General features: G+C 33.7%; 1 protein-coding gene across 1 annotated transcript; it reads left to right on the forward strand.

Moving 5' to 3' along the window:
- The first annotated feature begins 2,132 nt into the window (after positions 1–2,132).
- On the forward strand, positions 2,133–13,259 carry RERGL (RERG like). Its single transcript, XM_057702625.1, has 5 exons — positions 2,133–2,217; positions 3,305–3,361; positions 7,081–7,154; positions 8,080–8,228; positions 10,656–13,259. Exons 1-5 carry the CDS (start codon positions 2,166–2,168, stop codon positions 10,936–10,938), a joined length of 615 nt encoding a protein of 204 aa, XP_057558608.1. The 5' UTR covers positions 2,133–2,165; the 3' UTR covers positions 10,939–13,259.
- Positions 13,260–18,871: the final 5,612 nt, after the last annotated feature.

Here is an 18,871-nt window from a genome sequence, read left to right on the forward strand (position 1 = left end):
TATGAGAATATTAACTTTTTATCACCCTTTACATGAGGCTGAAAAATATATATATAAGGGTGAGTCAAAAATTATCCACACTCTGGCTGTAGAATTTATAGAAATTTTAATATAACTGAAGTCAGGATAATTTTTGAGTCACCCTCGTGTGTGTGTGTGTGTGTGTGTGTGTGTGTGTGTGTGTAGGCACTCTGGTTCTTAGAAAAGTAGGTGCACAATTATATTCTCTATGTTCAGGTTTATAACTTCACTCTTTTTCAGCCCCAGGCTCTTTCTTAACTAGATTTACTTTGGGACTCCAATGGACCTAGGGAGGAAGAGGTTATGATGAAAGAATGTAGGTATCTTGACAACAACCCTTTATGTGTTGTTTTCAATGCCATGCATGTTATGAAGTTAAGTTCTTCCTTCCCATCAGTAGATATACTAAACTTCCTAAAGACATCAATCGAAAGTTTCTTAGGAAGAGAAAAATAGGATTTCTCCAAAAAAGCGGAGAAACATTTAATTCCTCAGTGTAATAAGTCATCTGGTAAACTTCCTTAAAAAAAAAACAACACTCTATTACTTTTAATACAGTGGCATGAATTAAAGAGAGAACATAGGTTATTTAAAATTTCTTTTTATAATTTGTAATAAAAGGAAAAAAAATTTATTATTCACCTGTTACCTTGTTGATCCCACAAATTGTCATATTCTCTCTTGCCTTTTTTTTTTTTTACAGAGTCTTTTCTTCTTTTAGAATAGACACATCTCCCTAATCCTCAATCACTTTCCCTTCCTCTCTCTGTGGGTCCTGTTCATGTTTCAGACTTCACCTACTTTTGGAGACCTTTCTATCTACCGGTCTGCTTTCTTCAGCTCTTGATCAAATCCCCATTTTAGCAATGATAATATTTATTGTAATTCCGCTTCCATTTCTCTCTAAGTATACTATAGATTCCATCAGGGCTGAAAATTCACTGTTAATTGTTGACTTATTTAATTAAACTCGATATAGCTTTAACAAAGAGTGGCAATTAATCAATGTTTGTTAAATAAATGCATTTTTAAGAAGCATGTATTCCTGTGATAGACCCAGTCTGGAAATGAAACTTCTTTACCTGGGTCTTAAAGTGTAGTCCACAAAGGTTGAATTCTTCTATTTTTTGTTGTACTCTTTTCTCAGCTCTAAAGTTTATACATGTACAAATGGGGAGAAAGAAAGGAAAGAAAATAATTTGGGAATTTGGAGTAGCAGGGACAATTGATGAAAAGAAGTATAAAAGAGTGACAGTTGTGCATGTCAAATTTACCTTTTTATTTCATAGCAGTAGTGAATTATGTCTGAATACCCCTTCCAAATTTTCTCTTCTTTTTAATTTTTTTTCCCCAATTACAAGGTGCTACAAAAGGAAACATGACATGTTCCTGTTTAGTGCTATTTAAACAACATGAAGCTGATTGCTTTATTGTTTTTTTCCATAAATCTTACAGCTGTTTATTGATATAATACTTTTTTAAAAAGAGAGAGAAATGTTACTTTTTAAGGAAGACATTGGAAAGGTGAAACTCTGAGGTTGCCAAAGTATTTCGCCTTAAGAGCCTCATATGACTCAAAAACATGGGCTGGATATTCACGTGCATTACTGTCAACCATAAAATAATCCATCCAAGGGAGCCATCCTCTTCCTTCTCTCATTCTTTCCATGACTGAGTTAAATTATTCCATCTTGTCCTTCACAGGAGAAACCCAAGAAGATGTAGGCTAGGTTTTAATAGAAAAAGCAAAACTGATCCAATCAAGGAAATTTATAGGAATATTTTCCCATCCAAAGCTTTCTTAATGAAGAAGATCATTTTTCTAGGTTCTAGGAGAAAGTAGATTCCAGGTACATGAAAGTAGGAGGTGAGGAGCTAAGCTTCTGTTAACCTTTAAACTACTGGCTTAATAAAATTTTGTGTCTAAATAGTAAGTCCATGCTTTTTTTTTTTATGGGGCATTTTCAAAACTACTCTAGGAAGATATTTTTAAAGTTATTATTGGATGGCCGGAATATGGGGTGGAGTTGGCCTTAGGGAAATGAGAGCAGCAATAATAAAAAAGGATTTTGGAAAACACATGCTTGGCTCAAGTCAGTATAGCTCCAGAAGATAGGACAGACAAAGAAGGAACAGAAAGCAAGATGAATGATGTGAAACTTGCTGTCTTGGGTGGTGAAGGAACAGGCAAATCTGGTAAGTGGTGGTGTTCTCTGTGGCATGGTGTAGAGTACATAAAGGGTGAGAAATATATTGATATGATATATATATAATAACATATGTATATAGACTTATATAACTATATATTGCTTTTCAGTAGGAGTTTTCATTTTATAAACAAAGAATACAAATAACTGCATATAAAATTTATATATAGGTTGAGGAATGTAACTGAAGTTATAATTTGTATTTTGTTCTACTGTTGTTTGAAATACATTGGAATGACAGGAAGTCCCTCCTATCACTATCCCACCTACTTCTCACTCCCACACACCTGCCCCCACACCTAGCAGTGGCCAGACAATGGCCTTGAAAAGATTCTTCTGCCCTGAGACTAGAGATGGAGAGAGATGCCTGGAGACCTATGGATTATTTTTTAAATGCCACATTATCAAAGTGAAAAAAAAAAACTTTGGGGGGACATGGCTTTTTAAATGTCCAGAACTGAGCAAGAGGTGCCCAGACCTTGGAAGATATGTTTTTGTTTACTTTTGTTTTGTTTTTGGTCACATTATGATGGTAGTGAGAATGCCGCCAATAGAGCAACCTGAGCCTAGGGAACCCTAACAACTGGCCAGCCCCAGGAGTTGCAATAAGATAAACCAACACTAGAAGTCCTTCCTCTGTTTCCTAGATTTTGAAGTCCCTATTTCCTTAAACAATTGGAAATGCTTGATATTGTCCTGGCCACTCTTAGCATGCAGCACCTTGGAGCCACAATTAATTTTATAAAGAAAATAAGGAGACGTTATAGTTCTTGGGTCTCAAGTTTAATGAGAATTCTGTCTCTGTTACAAAGGTGAGTTGTCTTATGTGTCTTTGCATTTGTGAATTACTTTCACAGTGATTTGAGTGGGCAGCACACTAAGATCACTTTCTTTCTAGTCTCCTAATTTTTATGGTTGTACAGTGAAAATTCTTAGACCAGAATTTAGTAAAGCTTTAAGGTCTTCATTAATATTTAGTAATTTTTGAGCTGAGAGGTAAAAACTTATGTACATTACTAAATCATTCATATCCTAAAACTGATTAGACCCCAAATACAGCTTGTTTTGTTTTGCAGCCCTTACAGTAAGGTTTCTTACCAAGCGATTTATTGGAGAATATGCTTCTAATTTTGGTAAGTCACTACTTTAGACTTTTTCACCTTAAAACTTCAGCATCATAATTAATATCAGAGAAACATTTTAATAGAAACTTCCACTTTTGCACTTTTAAGCAATTTATTTATTCATGGATTCTGGTTAGAAAAGCCCAATAAGTATTTGAATTAAGTGTTCTTTTATGATAAAAATGTATCCAATTCAATGTTAATTGAAATAGACTAGAAATCCAGTTGGTTTTAGTCTAGAACTAGAAAAACATTAAAACTGGGACCTGCCCCCCTGCGCCAAGTGTTGTAGAGAATGTGAGTGTGGATTTTTTTGTAAGCTATGAAACAATTTTGAAACTAAAGCAACATCTGTTGAAAGATAAAAACAAATTAATTATAAAAGCACAAGACTACAAAATAAATGCTTTTTTTTATTACAAAACCATGTGAAAATAATGGAAAATTATGCTATGATTAAAGATCATATCATAATTATCTAGGTTGCTTATGTAAGTTTCAGAGAAATTCAAAAACAGATGCCAGGGCACCTTGATATAATCTTAGGATCATTTCAATAACTCTACTATAAATTTCTGTTCTTTTGATCAGAATTAGCATGACATATGGGAAATGCCACAGTGGGGAATTAATAAAAAGTGGGGAATTTTGCCAGAGTTTTGAATATATTCTTGGCTCAGCAATTAATCTATATAATGCTACTAATATCTTACCTGATTGAAGGCATGGTGGGGAAAGGTTTTGTGCTTTTTTTTTTTAACAAAAACGAAGATTTTAGGAAATATGAGAATTGGGAGAAAGAGAAATTATTTTTTTTTGTTCAATAATTCTTATTTAGAGTAAGAAGAAGCTATGATTGCAAGTGTTTTTCATGAGAAATAAACAACAAAAAAATCTTTAGCAGTCATTTATGAGGTAGCATTATTATTTTACAAAATAACTTTAAAATATTGCATTGTCTCCTACATGTAAGCCAACACAGTATCTCAGTCCATATGACATTGTGAATGTTTTAGGGCAAGCACTTGAAAACTGATTATAGAAAGAAGAAAAATCTAGAATGAGAAGTTCTTATTGTTTCATTTCTCAGGTCAACAACGTCAGTCAAAAAGGTCAACATAACACACAAACTAGCAGTCCGGCATGAGAAAATGTTCCAAAACTATAAAATAAAATATAAGTAAAACAGCACAGACTCACAAAAACAGCAGCAGCAACAAAATAAAAACATCACCTTAATCTTTTATAAGATATATCGATAGTTATATAAGGAAATGAAATGTACACATTTCTGGCTGTTACATCTCTATTGAAAATATAAGGCCCAGAGATGTTTTTAAATACAACCAAATGAGCAAAAGTGACCACTGCATGAGGATTAATTAGCAAAAAATGACCCCATTTGTAAATGAGGTCTAGAAAGGGAAAGAATAAAATTCTAAAAAGTTAAGAACTGGTGACCCCCAGCTGGCAGTTTTTAAGTTTTGAGAGTGAGTATTTTAAAATGTCTTAGAGGAAATCATATGGTTCACAGTAGTAAGCTTATAAAAGTTTAGAATAAATTGTCTGAAAATATTTTAAGATTTAATGAAACACTAACAAATTTCATTAAATGTAACCTAGAGGGATTTTAAAAGTCATCCCTAATCTCCTGAAGTCGGCTTTCCCAAGTATCTACTACACCTTTGTACCATGGTTTACAGAATATTTGCCAGAATGGGTCATGATTTTGTGTCAGTATGCAATTTTGGAGATGCTAGAGGGACAGTTACAGAAATGAAGTCCTTCATTCATTCAAAAAATATTTATTGAACACCTGTCATGTGGCAGGTACTCTTCTAGGTAGAGAGGCTATAGAATGAACAAACATCCAAGCCTTCATAAGATTTACATTTTGGAGGGAAGAGTCAGCTAATTAAAAATGTATATATCTCTATCTATCTATGATGTTTTATGATAATAAATGTTATGAATGAAAACAAAGCATAGGGGAGTGGTGTGTGGTAATTTAAAATAGGGTAGTAAGGGTAGAACTTGCTGAGATGGAGACATTTGAATAAACCTGAAGGTGGTAAAAACTGAGTCATGAAGATATCTGGACAATTACATTCCAAGTAGAAGAAATAGTTACCGAAGTTCAGAGGAAGGAACTTTCTGAAAAATGTGAGGAATGGTGTGGAGGATTGTGTAGCTTCAGTGGAGAGAATGTGAGAGACAGTAGCCAGAGAGGTTTACTGAGATCACTGGAGTAGTGGGAGACTGGATAACTGGGGAAATTTTCAGGCATTTTAAAGGTTTTGGTTTATCCAAATGAGATGGGGAGCCATTGGAGAGATTTGATCAGGCAAGTGATGTGATCTGACTACAAATTGACTTTTGCTCCTGGATTGAGAATAGACTAAGTGCAAGAAGGAGTTAGGGGAGGGATAAAGCAGAGAGATGAGTTAGGAGGTTTTGTAATAATACAGGCAAAAATAATGATGGCGTGGACCAGAGTGTTAGCATAGGAGGTGATGGACAAATTCAAGCATAGGAGAGGTGGACAAATTCAACATATTCTTTGAAGATAGAGTAAAAAGGAATTTTTAATAGAAAAAATATAGGATGTAAGAGAAACAAAGAATCAAGGATGACCTTAAGGCTTTTAACCTATGAAACTGGACTTATGAATATATCATCTAATGAAATGGAAACTTGTGGAAGATGCAGTCTTCGCAGCGAGATTGGAGGTTCCATTTTAAGCAAGTTAAGGTTGAGATGTCTATCGGGTATCTAAATGGAGGTGTCCAATGGTGGTAGGTGTCTAGAGTCCAGGGAAGAGATGTGGACTGCACATGTGGGTTTAGCAGCAAAATTGTTACAGAAAGACTCTGACTGGGTGAGATGGGGAAGGGAGTGAGTGTAGGTAGATGAGATCTGTAAATTGGATGCATGTTTGGAGTGAGAGAAGCGATGGTGGGACAAATAAAAAAGATTAATATAAAGCAATATGGAATAAAGAAAAAACCCAGGAGAATGTGTTGCCTTGAAAGCCACATGAAAGAAACATTTTGAGGAGGCAGGTGTGATCAACTACCTTAATACCTCTGATGGGGCAAGTAAGATCGAAACACAGAACCCTCCACTGAGTCTAAAACCATAACCTTGATAAGAACAGTTTTAGTTGAGTAATTGGAGTTAAAGCCTGATTGGAATAAGTTGAAGATCATGGGAGGAAAGAAACCGGACACAGGGCTTGTAGATATTTACCAAAATGCCAGAAGAGAAATAGAGCAAGAGTTGGGATCCAAAGGGTGGTTAAGTTAGGAGAAATTCAGCTGCTAGTAATGATATAGTAAAGAGGAAAATTTTATGATGCAGAAGAGAGAGGTAGAATTAGTGGAGCCATGTCTTTCAGTTGGTCAGAGGAAATGATAACTAGTTCATAGTGAATGGATTGGCCTTAGATAGAACCATAGATAATTTATCCATAGTAATAGAATGGAAGATAAGTACATAGGCAGAAAAGCATGTAGGTGAATAGATGTAGTGGTAAAGTTCATTTATAAGAAATATATACAGTATTAGCAAATATATGTTTTTTGACCACTAGCAATAAAGGAAAGCTACTGTACTACTCAACTAAAATATGGCTGGTTGATTTTGCAGGACTGTGATCCAAATATAAGTCCATTTTTAAAATTCTGGAGTATTTCCATACTGACAATGAGTCTATGCATATTTTGCAGAATCTATTTATAACAAGCATTTGTATTTGGAAGGGAAGCAATTGAATCTGGAAATATATGACCCTTGTTCTCAGGTAAGTAAAACAAGTACTTCTATGGTTTCAATCATGACTTTAAAAAGATTGGATAAAGATAAGTGTGCAGTTGCTAGTCTTAAAATTGAAGTTACTTTCAATTTTAATTATTAAAAATTTAAGAAAATATTTTAGTGTTATAAATTCCATTATCTAGCCTCTCTGTAACGTTATGACAAAATTATCATACTGCAAATATCTTTAGGGTAACAATATTATGGTGCATTCGTAATATCAGGTCACAGTATAGCTCTCAGAAGCTAATCGCTTATCAATTCAATTTATGTTTTTAGTAAGTTGCATTTGTAACTAACCACTGTCAAGAAAGCCTAAGTGAGAAAGATTTTGAGTACAAACCCCTTTGTTCAAACACAAAAGAAGTTAAAATGGAATTATATAAATAAGAGAAGGAACGGCCAGCTGTTCAAGATTTCAGAACAACTTCATAGGACAGATTCTGTTGGGTGTGGAGAATACCCTTCAAATCTTTTTAGCTAAACCTTATCAATATTGCTTTTTTTTTTCTGATTTAAATCTAGTACCAAAAATCAATACATATTCTATTTACTAATAAAGGTAGAAAATAGCATTTCTTTTCAAAACATATATGTGGATATTGATTTGAATGGCAATTAGTAAGAGTTTATCAAATTTTCAGAAAAAGAGATTTTTTTTTTTAGAGAAAAATTGTCAGATGAGATAGATATAACTTAATTATAGTTCTTTATTTTAAAAAAATTTATCACATTTGATTAAAGAAATAGGATGATAGAAAAGAAACAAAGAGACCACATTTTAGAAAATATCAGTATTTGGCTTACTGAATTCTCTTCCAGGAGAAATGAGTCTCCATTAATTAACTGTCTAAGGTGTAAAATACAGGGATCAGATCCCACCACTTTCAATGTGCTTGGTTTATTTTCAGGCACAGAAAGCAAAATTTTCCCTCACAAGTGAGCTGCATTGGGCAGATGGGTTTGTTATTGTGTATGACATCAGTGACAGGTCTTCATTTGCTTTTGCAAAAGCACTAATCTACAGAATTCGGGAGCCACAGACCAGTCATTGTAAAAGGTGAGGCATTTTTCTTTCCTCTCTCCTTTCTTTTTAGTAAATCATCATAGAGCTGTAAGCATCATTAGGAAGAGTTTAATACAGGCTTCCAATTACAAAATTTAACAGCCCTGAACAATCCACCTTCCATTCCACAGGAGTTACACATGTAGTAAAAGGAATAAGATGAGAATACTTTATATCCTGGCTGACATAAACAGTTACTTGCCCTGAGTAAATGGCTATTTTACAAGACAGCTTCTATTGTTAACATGACACTCACTTGCAAAATAATGGTTCTCTGTACACAAGATAGTTCCCTTTCCACCTTTCTTTTTCATTCCCACAAAAAAATGTTAAGGATACTAAATAAACCCAGATTTATTACATTTGGCATCCAATTCCTAGTCATTGGGTTGTTCAATCTATCAAAGCAAAATAGAGTGAATAATCAAACCATTACAAATTCTAAGTATGAGAATACATTTTTCTCCATTTCACCTCCTAAAACAAAGAGCTGATCAGCAATTCCCTATTGTTAATGTCTTGACACAAGTGACTATGAGGGAAAACATAAGTATGCCTTAAACTCTTTTTACATTAGTAGATATGTTTAAACCTATGAATTTCCCATTTTAGTTTTCCTTGTTTTTAAATTGTTTTAGCCTTTCCGTTTAAAATATTTATTTTTGTTCAACATGCTGGTATAAGGGTTTCTTTGTGCTCTTAACCAGATTTGCCCTTAAACTTTAAAATAACATTCTAATCAGGGAAGCAAAAAAAAAAACAAAAAACACAAAATTATCACTGACAATTGGTATCTATGCTTTTTATACCTATTTTAAATGCCTACTATCAAGAAATCATCAGATAATAATTGATAAGAGGTATTTCCCTGGAGTCGTTTGATGTAAATTCTTGTCTATATCTGATTGACCTTGGGTAAACCCTTTAATCTCCAGGCCTCCTGTTTTTGATTATAAGACTGATGGAAACATGGTAGGAGAAAAGAATGTGATTTTACTAAGGTACCTGATAGCTCTGATTTCCTGTAGTATTACTCATTTTGAGGCAACTCCATTATTTCAAGTGTTAAATGCCTTATATTTAAGCACCATAACTTAGGTAAGGGAAAGTAATTTTAATTCTTTTATTCTTCCAAGTCAAAAGAATCACCCAAGAATAGTCAAAAATATAAGTATATTTTAAAAATCCCTATATTTGACTTTTTTCAGGAAATCTTCTTAATGAATTGACCAAATAATTTTTGAGTATTTCCAGTTCTCAATCTCTAGGTAAACTAGAGTCTACTTCCAGCTCTCTTATCTGTAGATAGAAAGCAAAATATGTCATCATTTTATAAAATTACATCTGATATTTGTGACTCACCCTCCAAAATATTTCACTTACCCTTCCCCATAAATTCTTCACAATAATTTTCTGAACTATATGGAAAAAGATATCATTAGTGCCCTTGAAGTTCCAACACATACAGTGTTTTTCCCTTTCAGCTCACACTGTCATGTGAATGAAACATACTTTTGGTGGTTTCTATACAATATCCCTTTAGAGTTGAAGACTGTTTTCATCTTCCCATTTCTTCCCTATAGTAGATATGTTGGCAGAGTTCCGTGCCATTTAAGGACTGATAGTCTTACTGTATTCTTCAGCTGAAACTCTGATTTAGGAATGTTACACCGTAACCAAGAATATTATATTGATATTTGCTAAAGATGTTACCTTACCAAAGAAATACATTTCTTAAATAAACAGAAAAATTGTACAAGATCACAAGATTGTAGAGACTGCAAAATTTTCTTTAAAGTATGTTATAATGAATATTAACAAAGAACAAACAGCAACAAATATTGAACAATATTTTTTCTTAGGAAAATTATATCTAAATTGTTCAATTAGTAAAAAGGCATTAGTTAGTCCTCCTTTTTCAATTAATGAGGAAATGAAAAGTAATATTTAGTAAGCATCTTTTACTTCCTGGCACTGGGTTAGGTTTTTTTTTTATATAATCTTCATTTAACCTCTATGACCATTCTATGTGACAAGGACTATTTTACCTTTTTTTTTTTTTTTTTTTTTACATATAAGGGACTTGAAAGTGGGAAATGTTACAGTCATGTCTTGTTAGTAAACAGAGCCGTAATTCAGGAGTAGGTTTGTACCACTTCAAATCTTATGCTTTAAGAGCCTTGTTGCTTTTGTGTCATTTACTACATTTTATCTAAAATAATATTTGTATGTAAATGAAGGTGCACACACGACCACAAATAACACATACACATACCGTATAGTATTCTTTTCTCTTTTTGGTCGGTAAACCTACTTAATAAAAAAAAAAAGAGTTGTTAAAACAGTCTTGTAAACCTACTTAATAAAAAAAAAAGAGTTGTTAAAACAGTCTTGCCAAAGAACTGTCTATCTGTGTTTCAGAGCTGTGGAATCAGCAGTGCTTTTGGTGGGTAACAAGCAAGATCTCTGCCATGTGCGCGAGGTTGGCTGGGAAGAAGGGCAAAAACTGGCTTTGGATAACCGCTGCCAATTCTGCGAACTGTCTGCAGCAGAGCAGTCTCTGGAGGTGGAAGTGATGTTTCTCAGAATTATCAAGGACATCCTGACAAACTTCAAACTCAAAGAAAAGAGAAGACCCAGTGGATCTAAATCCATGGCCAAATTGATCAATAATGTATTTGGAAAGAGAAGGAAATCTGTTTAGTAGACATGTGATCCTAGGGGATTTATTATATCAGAGAGGCTCAAGCGTTTGTATGATAATTAAATTTACCCTTTGTATGCAATTAAAAAAATTCTCTTAAAGATAAGAAATAATTGACCGTGAACCACAACTGTGTTTTCAAATATACAGTTTGCCTTTTCGATTGTTTGTATCTTGTACACTTTGCTTCACACTTAACCTTTTCTTTACTGCACAGAATAATATGAGTATAACCTATTGGTGATTACTATACAGTTTACCTTGCTAAATAAGCTCTGCTTATGTAATTTTATTATGCTGCCACTCTACAGGGCTCAGTTTACCTTTATTTTATATATATTATATATATACATATATACATGTATATATATGCCTTTTTAATGAAATATATAGTTATATTCATATATATTATATATTATAGGTCTTAATTTATCATTTTTTGAAATTTGTGATCTGTTTAATTGCAATGCATTTGAAAGTGCCTTTGTAATAAGCCAGTGAGTTACTTGATATTACACAAATTTTACTTACAACTAAGGCCTTAAGAAGTTAAATTCCTTACCCACAGGTACATAGTTTATAGTTGGTCTGATGATGAAAAGTCTGCCTTTCCTTATTGTACATTATGTTAACAAGGGCAATTATCATAGAGAAATTAATTTATACAGCTAAGATCCTTTTTAGATTAAAAGATTAGGATTTTTTTTTAAATTTAATTTCATTTAGAAATCCATACACCGTAGGGAAAGAAAAAAGTATGTAAAAACTGGTTGGTAAATATGAAACCTTGAAAGCCTTATTGTCCTGAAAGAAATCCTGTGTTAGATACAAACATTTTGGGGCCTTCTCAGATTGTATTGGATACAGTTTCCTTTGGAAGTCAACTGTCCACCTCCTGGACTGCAGCCCCTCTTCTGCTGTCCCTGGTGAGCTTGCCACCCGCTGCATTTCAAGTTGCAGCCCTAGACTTAACTTCAGCCAAATCGCTGATAAGTAAGGTTACATTTCCGAAAAGTTAAAGAATACACACAATTCTGCGTGCACACTCAGTTAACATGTATCAACAGTAACCTGGGGACCAGGTGGAAGATCTCGAGTAGAGAGTGGTAGACTGGAGTCAGGGAGGGCAGCACAGACTATTAGTCTGCACAAGAGAGAATTCATCAACGTGTCTTGCTCATCATGAGTCAGGATCCAACATTTAGCTTTTCTGTTCCTTAGAAATCTAACCTCGATGATACACTAGAGTAAAAGGAGTGGAAATATAGAAAATAGTTCAGAATGTTCATAAAGATGGGAGAGTTAGAATTGCTGTGGTAGGTTGGCCCCAAGAACCCACATCCGACTGTGTGCTCTGGGACGATTCAGAGGAATTTCCTTTACTAAAGAAATGAGGAATGCCGGAGTGAGGAGGCAAAGACAACTTTGATGAGCTTCATAGTGACTGTGCTCCACAGGTCAGTGTTGACAGTCGGGATGTTGCCATTGAACTGTGCTCCTTGATATCAATGAAGATGATAGAATCCTGGGACAGCAGAATCTGGATGTCGACGTTTAACCTGATGCCTGTTTAACCTCTTAACCTGTTTATCCACTTACTCAGCCCCCAGAGAACTAGTGCCTTATAAAGAGTAGAGGCTCCATTTCTGATCCTGGCTGGTTGGAAACTTAGAAGCTATATTGAGGCAAAATCTGTCTTGTGGGTTCAAGCATTGCTCCCATCCCTGCCACCAAGGCCACTGTTATCCTGGATCCATTGCATATGAGAACAAAGGTGGTCAAGAAAAAAGGCAGGTTATCTGTAGGGTGGTTCATCTTGTCCAATGGGCTTAAAGTGACATCTCATAGGTGGATGTGCTCTGGTGGGCATTAAAATGATATACAAAGATCTGTAAATTTCATGCCCTCTCCAAGAGATCTATTCACATGCTTTTTCTCCAGTCCTTCTGGCGCTGCTCTTCCAGTCTTACCTCTTATGGATACGTGTGACCAACTGGTGAAACCATTGATCATGGCCTGGGACTCTTCCACATTACATCTTTCCTGCTTTACAAGGCACACAACAAAGTGTACTTTTTGAAGCTTTGACAAATGAGATAATTTCCTTTTACTGATGAGCTTCATGATTACCTGTGGGCAGAACAGTAATGAGGCCCAGTCATCTTTTGCCTGGCACTAACACATCAAGCTTAAGTGAGGAATACTTCTCATCAACCAAGAATATTCAGATTAGATTGCTTTGTAAATGAGAAATAAACTTCTATTGTGTAGTTATTCCAGTAAATTCAGTGATACACTTTTTTGATCAACTCAAGGATGGAAGATGCCTTAGAGGACTGGGACGGGGAGGGTGGGGGGGAGTTGAGGGAGGGAGGGAATACGGGGATATGTGTATAAAAACAGATGATTGAACTTGGTGTACCCCCAAAAAATAATAAATAAATAAATAAATAAAATTTAAAAAAAAACAAAACTTCTTATAGGGATTTTATTAATCTTTTATAATATTAATATTGACTATATAAGTGTATGTATATGTACATATATATCAGTTTAAGCATTTATATGTTAAGCTTTTTTTGGTTTTATTTTGTTCTTATTATTGGCCTGAATAATCTTAGAGATTTGGTCTTCATTCTTTAAAATTCTTTTCCCAGTTAAAGAAAGATTCTTGGGGATGATTTTGCAGTAAAAATAACATTTATCCATGTTATATGGAAGAAATCTACTGTCAAAATGGTATGAAAATTCTTTTATCGCCTAATGCATGTGTATGTCTCTGAAGAGTTGGAGTTCCAAATTTCTCTGGTAAGTATACTACTCATATTTGTATATATTAAAAAAAATTTTTATTATACCTTGATTTTTCAGCAAGATGACCTGAGATGACACATCTTTTTATAGGGAGTCTATGGAAAAAGGAATAAGAACGAGCATTCTCACCAAAAAAAAAAAAAAAAAAAGATAACTTTGTGAGGTGGTAGATGTGTTAGTTAACTTGATTGTGGTAATCGTTTCAAACTGTATACATTTATGAAATCATGTTGTACACTTTAAATAAATTAAGATTTTGTCAATTCTACCTTGTTAAAGCTGAAAACATTGATTTACATGAAAAAAAGAATTTATATTTTAAAAATAGCTTCTGGGAGGCAACTTTAGAAATGACCTGTTGATTATTTTTTAGAGTGATATTTAAAAGTACTGGGTTAATTTCTGCTTTTATAACGTGACAGTTATAAAACATGCTCACACTTTTTTGACACTTAACGTTGAGGCTGATTCCCTTCCCCTTGACTGTGGGTCATCCTTGCTGACTGTCTTTTAACATGCGGAATGAGGTGGAAGTAATGGGAAGGACTTACGAGACCAGGTTGGAAAAGAGCTCGAGCTCGCATCTCTTCCTGGGACTCTGCATTGTTCGGAATCAGCATGGATGAATCTGGCTGTCCTGAAGGCACTAGGCCAGAGATACCACATGGGGTTAGTGACTACACAACCACAAACACTCGAGCAAATCTTCAGGTGATTTCAGCCTCTAAACTTGGACAAGTAGAGCAGAGATGAGGTATCCCAACTTGTGCAATTGTGAGCCCAGTATATATCCTTGTTTTGTTTTGTTTTGTTTTGTTTTGTTTTGTTTTTGGGGGTGGGTGCTTGTTATGTGGCAATAGATAACCAAAACCAATAATTCATTAAAACCTCCAGTAACTCAGCCAATATGAAATATTTACTTTCTTATTGCGCAAAAATAGGGTGAAAAAAGAAGGATCTTCCAAATAGATTCAAAACTGTCTACAACATTGTTATCCTGGTATCAGTTTTCTTGCAAATATAATTCACATGTAAAGCAACTTGTAAAAACCTAAAAATAATAAGTTGCAGTTTTCCAAAGTGAGAGAAACCACATCTACTTACAGTAGAGAAACAAATACATCAACATTAGGCCGTAGAATGTTGTAGGTTGAAGATAGCAAGTGTCTCTATAAATCTCAAAGATAGTTAAGCTGTAGTGCTGGACTGGGAATTGCCTATGCTGCTTCTAGTAAAAAAAGATGCTGTCATTCACTTTGGATGAGCTTCAGTGAGATAACGCATGATGAGGGGCAACAGCTGAGGGAGGGAATGCCAAAGGGGAGGGGCCTTTAAAATGGTTTTGATTTAATACAAGGCATGCACTATTAATAAAGAGGTTGAATGATACCTGTATGTTTTATAGGTTTATAAATTGGCTGTAGTAAAATATTTTACATCTTAGATCACTAGGTATTGTTTCAGCTTATTATGGGAGATATCTATCTAGAGTTGACTGAATTGTATTAATCTGAACCTAGTTTAATGATGCCTTAACGTTTTTATGGGGGAATTTAATGTTTGCAATATCCATGTTCCTTATTTGAAAGTGTGACTTATAGGTTTCTCATCTTCCTTAAATTATGAAATCCTTCAGCTAATAAAGGAAAATGATTATAGTTTGCAAAAAAGGCAAAGTCATTTAACAATCCATGTAACTGTCTATCGTAGGACTTTGCATAATAATTGTAATTTAGCTATTAGGGATTCTAAAGGCAGTTATCAGTCATACTCTACACTTCTGGGGGAATCAGGCAAAGCCCAAATTATTTAAAATATTTAAAATTCCCAAGGAATGAAAAAGACACTATAAATTGGGAATATACTCCTTAGTGACAACATATTATTTCAAAGCAAAGAAGTTCATCATAATTCTCAAATGTACAAACCACCAAATATTATTTTTCTTTCTTTTGGATAGAGATATACTTTATTTTTAATAATGGAACTATTCGTTGACAGATGAAAAGTATTAGTTGCAATGTGAAATCTGACCAACATTTTAGTAATCCTGGAACAAAAACATAAAGAATCAAGCAAAAACAGAAACTTGAAGGAGTGAGAGATGGAATTATTTACCATTATGTGGAAGTATAAGCATGAGTTACCTCTGTAGTTATTAGACCCTTTTACAAGACTGAGTATTTAACAACTCAGTTTTAATTGTTTAGTCAACTCAGTGTTTAAAATGAGTATTGAATAACTAGACACATGAAAACATTTCAAAACACATATTAAATTAAACTGATATTTTTTCCAGATATAGATTTACTTTCAAGGTAATAAACTATTTGGATTTGCAAAATTTGGGGGTATTTCTACACACACACATTTGGGGTTAAAATATTGGTGCTGAGTTGGAGAGAGAAAGTTTAATCCATTCAAACAATAATTGTAAAAAAAACAACTAGTTGGTTGGCATTTATCAGAAGATTTTGAGGCCTCAAGTAAAAGAAGTCTATATTTTACTCATATCATTATTCTCCACAATAGGAGAGGTTTTGAGCAAAACCTGCTTAAAAATAGTTTAAAAATTATGGAATTTGATCATTCTAAATTACTATTTATTGTTTTCTTAATAACACCTTTTTGAAGATAAACATATTTGTTGGTAGACTAAAACTAACACACACATATGTGTGTTTGTGTATATAGATATACTGTATATCTATACTACACATCTATATGTCTATATTTGTCTCTCTCTAAAGATGTTCTTTCATTAAATACATTTAAACAAATAATTCATCCATAAGAAAAATATAAAACAATACAGCTTTAGTGATTGTGTTTTACCTTTACAGAACAAACAGTAAGTGATAATCTATTACAGGACTTTAATATTGGACACATATTGACATGCATTATTTAATCACAGGGGTTTAATTAAGACAACTAGTTAAGAGGACTGAATCTGTCATTTTACAATTTTTGTTAAAATTAAATTCTTTAATTTGAATAATGACAGTTATAATAGCATTGAAGTTTCATATAACAGAAGTCATGTAACAGAAATTCAATGTTTCACTAACTGAATTGAGAATAGAAATCAGAGATAAAAGCATAGCTATCTTTGTGCTACCTTCTGGACTAAAAATGTACTTTGCCTCTATTTTTTTTTTAAGTCCGAGCTTCACACAAGCTTTGCACAACCAGAAAAGAGACTATCTGTCCCTTCCCTCCATGAGAATGATTTTCTGAACCATACATGTTATCTCTTATTACTCAGGACCCACTACCAACATCTATCTTTCTTTAAACACACACAGCTAGATGAATAAGAACAGCAATAGTGGCAAACTTTCTTAATCTGCATTGTACTCATGGATAAGGGCAAACACAGATGAGGTAGAGATTTGGATGCTGGAAATGTTGGGGCAGGGGCTCAGAGAGCTGTGGTTTAGAATCACCCATGTATCGCATTTGTTAGAAATGAAAAAAATAATTGTGTCATGCTATTCGTTACATATCTTCTCTTCCTTGTAATGAGAAGATGGCAAATTTGGGATCCTTCTCCACCTCCACAAAGCATGGCCAAACTAAATCAATTCTGATTATGCACAGAAATTATACTGAATGGGCACAATAACCAGACTTCAAGTATGAGGTTTGAAAGAGTGACACTTCCTTTTCCAATAGAATGATTGAGAGGGTGATGAAGAAAAGGATAAAAATGGAAGCACCATATGTTGGCAAACCAGACCATAAAACATCTTTCCTTCCGTAAGGTTCAAGAAACATAAGACAGAACAAACAGATAAATGTCCCCCACCATACACACACATTAATAAGAATTGATTTTTGAAAATATTACTCAAGACAAGAACATAGAAATATTAATCTGAAATGGGAACATATATATCCAAAAATAATTTTTAAAATGAAAAATAAATAGAAAGTCTAGAACAGACACTAAAATCTGCATTTTAGGCAGTGAAGAGTTGCATTGGCTTTACAGAAAATTGGCTAAATGACATAGATGTAAAACAAAAGGAGAGTTTTAAGAATCCAAAGAAGGACAAGAAATGAATATATTAAAAGCATGTCATAATACAAGTAAACATTATAGGCATGAAGATTAGAATCTAACCTAAAATAATGTATACTACATATTCCTGCACTAAAAAGTCAGAAATCTATAATAGAAACAACAGTCCCTACCTTTGTAGTACAAGGATACAGGTTAAATTCTAAATCTCAAATATGATTCAGCGTATTTCAGGGAAAAAAAATTACATAGTCTGGTCTCCTAGAAAGAAAGAACAGGTAAAAATCAATGGAAAAATTTAGCATGGCTTAAATTTCTTTGCAACTATGTGATAAATTAATTAAGAAAAGTGAATTCTAAAGAGTTTTGAGGGAAACTTTTGCAAAACTCTAGTTATAAAGACAAAACTTCTGGTTGAAATATGAAGACAAAGAATTTCAAATATGCAAATACTCTGAAAAAATATACTCAATTAGTATTACTAAAAGATTATCAATGTTTCAATTCCAACAGACAGAGAATAATCAAAATTAAGAGCTTAAGAACTGGGCTATAATATAACAAATTGTGATAAGACTGATTATATGCATATATGTGATGTTATCATCAGTGACCCTAAATGGACAAGTCTAGACATCTAGGGTATGGTTAATCAGAAGAACAGCCTATTTCAGGTAGACTTCGTTAAAACAGAGAAAATTTTAACCAATATTGTCTTAAAATGTGGTTAAAATAATTGTGGTATGTGAACTATATAATCACTTATTGTGTACATGCTAGGTACATAGCACAGTGCTAGACAGTTTAAATGTATTTTATATAAATATATAAAGGTGCCCTGCAAAGAAGATATTGTTATTTCATTTTGCCTAATTTATATCATTTACACATCTCAACATAGACAAAAAGATTAATCTAGGTCAAAGGCTAGCGATTGCCTGAGCTGGGATTCAGAAATGAATGTAGCTGAGTCTACACTTTTCTCTCCACCACATGACAGTCCCTCAATACCACTGAAAAACAGGCACACACTTAAAATCATATCTGCAAATGGTTTTTAATTTGGGGGGAGATGCCTATGTTTTGATAATA

The sequence above is a fragment of the Hippopotamus amphibius genome, chromosome 12, assembly GCF_030028045.1.
Source record: "Hippopotamus amphibius kiboko isolate mHipAmp2 chromosome 12, mHipAmp2.hap2, whole genome shotgun sequence".
Classification (NCBI taxonomy): Eukaryota; Metazoa; Chordata; class Mammalia; order Artiodactyla; family Hippopotamidae; genus Hippopotamus; species Hippopotamus amphibius.